Here is a 2,901-nt window from a genome sequence, read left to right on the forward strand (position 1 = left end):
GAAGTGTTTGGAGTGTTGTTTGTCTTGTTTATTGTTGTAAATGGTAAATGGTTGTGGATTATTGTTGTAAATGGAATGTTGTTTGTCTTGTTTATCCAATTTATCCCATAAACACACACATATAGATATAGATATTGTTGTAAACGGTTGTGTTTGTCTTGTAAACCGTTTACCATTTTTTTGTAGATGAAATGGTAAACGGTTGGTTGGCATTATTGTTTTTATTTTTCCTGCATTTGGATGAGAAATTTGTTCTCCTTTAAAATCTGGAAGTGCTTGGTTTGTGAAGGTTTGTTTGACGTTGCTTGATCATCCTGTTTGGGGTTGTTGCTTGACATTGTTGGGTTTGGAGTGTTGTTTGTCTGTTTAATTTTTCTTCAATGTGTTTAGCAATGTCACATCTGTAGTTGGGGATTGCTATAACTGTGATTGAAATCCTATATCACCACAACAACACCACATAAAGAACGAGTGTATCGAACTTCTCCTTTGATAATCACTGCTGATGTAGCAGTCTACTGGTTTTAATAGAAACATGCCATTTATGGATGCATGCATGGCTTCTGATTACTATAATTCCCACAAAAAGAATATCTTAAATTTCTAATTAGTGAAGGGACTTTTTCTTTGGTGTGTAACTTTGCTTTCAAGCAATGTTAATTAATACTCCAAAATATGGCTCCAATGGAAGAATTAGTTCTCATTCATCATTGGATGAGAATTGGTTTGAGGGAGGATATGGAGTGAGTATGAAGCTAGGAATGCCAAGAAATCGACCATCCACCCTACTTACAACATGAATCACTTGATGGACTGAACCATGCTGTTTAATTTATGCATGTTTGGATGGTAATAGCAATTAGTTTCTCTGTAATGGTATGGTCTCCACAAACATATAATAATCTGCCATTTTTATCTCTGTTTTAGCTTGAACTTGTGGTGTAATTTGTGGTTCAACCGATTCTAAATTCCAATCCTGAACATCATTGCTGTCCGAATCATTGCTGTCAAAAAGAAACCAAATCCACTAAAAAAAACAAAACAATCTGACTACCAATTCCATTCAAACAAAACTTGTGCAGTTTACCCAATCATTAGCAATTTCATACCATGCTTTATCTGTTACTTTGCTAACATGCTTTATTTGTTTAACAGATTGCACATTTTTTCTATATGTTTCTGAGTCCCTGATTCATGTTTGTAATTGACTCATTCAATTGATCCTCACCACTGTTGTGTGTGTAAGGGCTGAGTAAATTTCAAAAATTATTTTTTCTATATGTTCTTCAATACTCTCTGTTTCTGGCCAACATGATAATGTCTTGGTTGTATCAATTATGAAATTCTCCTTTGATCTCCATGTGGGCTGTTCTCCTTTGGATCATACGCAAAATGATATTGACATAAAATGATATATGGACTGAGATTGACATTATGATGTTGAGATGTAGCAATGATTCTCTGCATCTTGATCCTGAGGATTTAATATAAGACTTGAGTATTGGGCAACTTCTCTGACTCCTTGAAATATTAATATTTTTCAAGGATGGAGGAACATTTTTATGATGACCCCTTCTTCACCACTCTATTGCAAAGTGGAGGAGGAGGTTGTAATAGCACCCCAACGCAACATGATAATGTTGTAGTCCAAGCAACTCCAAATGACAGTGAAAAGAGGCACACATCAAAAAAAGTTCAACGTGGTGCATCCTTCACTCTTGAAGAGGATAACCTCCTCGTCTCAGCTTGGCTCAATATTAGCATCGATGCGATAAGGGGTACTGATCAAAAGTCCACGCAAATGTGGGAAAGAATTACCACATTTTATCATGAATATAAAAAACCGAACATTGCCAATCGTTCGGAAGGGTCATTGATGAATCGGTGGTCCATGATTCAAAAATTGACAAATAAATTTTGTGCATATATAGCACAGATAGAGTCATTGCACCCAAGTGGTGCAACGGAGCAAGACAAGGTATGTACCCTAAAACCTTTTTGAATTATTAATATGTAATGAACTTATTTATGAACTAAGTAATATTTCTTTCACCTTGGTAGATTGAGAAGGCGAAGGTGTTGTACAAAGAGTTGGTAGGGACCAATTTCACAATGGAGCACTGTTGGTGTCTTTTAAGACACCAACCAAAATGGCAGCAACACATCTCCACCCTTGGTAAGAAGAGAAGATCACCTAAAAAAGTGTCCAATGTTATTGATATTGACCAAGCTGAGGAGGACATAAAGGTTTTTGCTAAGAGACCTCCAGGCAAAAAAACTGAGAAAGAAAGGGAGAGGAAGCGGAAGTCCATGGAAGGCAATGATGGTGAGATCAAGACCGCATTGGCTAAAATGACCGAGGATCGAGCGACGACCATGGAAGAGCGTAGATCTGCAAACCTGAAGGCATCCTTAGAAAGATCAGCAAAATTTGAATTAAAAAAAAGGAAATTCGAGGCAAAGATGATGTTGCTAGATCTCAGTGGCCTGAATGCCATGCAACAAGAATACTTTGGCTATATTCAACGGAAAATTTTTGAGGAATGGAGGAAGGATATCGGGGGGACATCTACATCTCCTTCGACACCTTCTGAACTTCTCTAACTCTAATGTTGGTAGTAATGATGTAATTTTGAATATTTAGTGGCTGCCCAGCCACATGTGGGCTGGATAAACATGTGGCTGGGTAGCAACTAAATTAATGGACTGTTTTAGATAAATTATGGAATTGGTTGTAATTATTTTTGTGGACTGTTAGTTTGTACATTTATTGACTATATTGGAAATATGTAGCAATTGCAATCATGGATGTCAGTATTATTTCGTAAATCCTAGTAGCTCTAATTACTATTTTAGTAATTTTTGAGATGTCTTTTTTACGTTTTTTCAATTTTCTAATAT

The 2,901-nt window shown here is 36.3% G+C and overlaps 1 protein-coding gene across 1 annotated transcript; it reads left to right on the forward strand.

The window, feature by feature from the left end:
* Positions 1 to 1,546: 1,546 nt before the first annotated feature.
* Positions 1,547 to 2,604, forward strand: LOC122296779 (glutathione S-transferase T3-like). The gene is made up of 2 exons (XM_043106571.1): positions 1,547 to 1,978; positions 2,062 to 2,604. Exons 1-2 carry the CDS (start codon positions 1,547 to 1,549, stop codon positions 2,602 to 2,604), a joined length of 975 nt encoding a protein of 324 aa, XP_042962505.1.
* The last annotated feature ends 297 nt before the right edge of the window (positions 2,605 to 2,901 follow it).

Source organism: Carya illinoinensis, chromosome 15, assembly GCF_018687715.1.
Source record: "Carya illinoinensis cultivar Pawnee chromosome 15, C.illinoinensisPawnee_v1, whole genome shotgun sequence".
In the NCBI taxonomy this organism is placed as follows: domain Eukaryota; kingdom Viridiplantae; phylum Streptophyta; class Magnoliopsida; order Fagales; family Juglandaceae; genus Carya; species Carya illinoinensis.

Bases quoted from the DNA above. Each gene is read 5' to 3' on its own strand.
- LOC122296779 (XM_043106571.1), top strand. From the start codon at position 1,547: ATGGAGGAACATTTTTATGATGACCCCTTCTTCACCACTCTATTGCAA. The intron at 1,979-2,061 runs GTATGTACCCTA...TCACCTTGGTAG, and splicing joins GTGCAACGGAGCAAGACAAG to ATTGAGAAGGCGAAGGTGTT.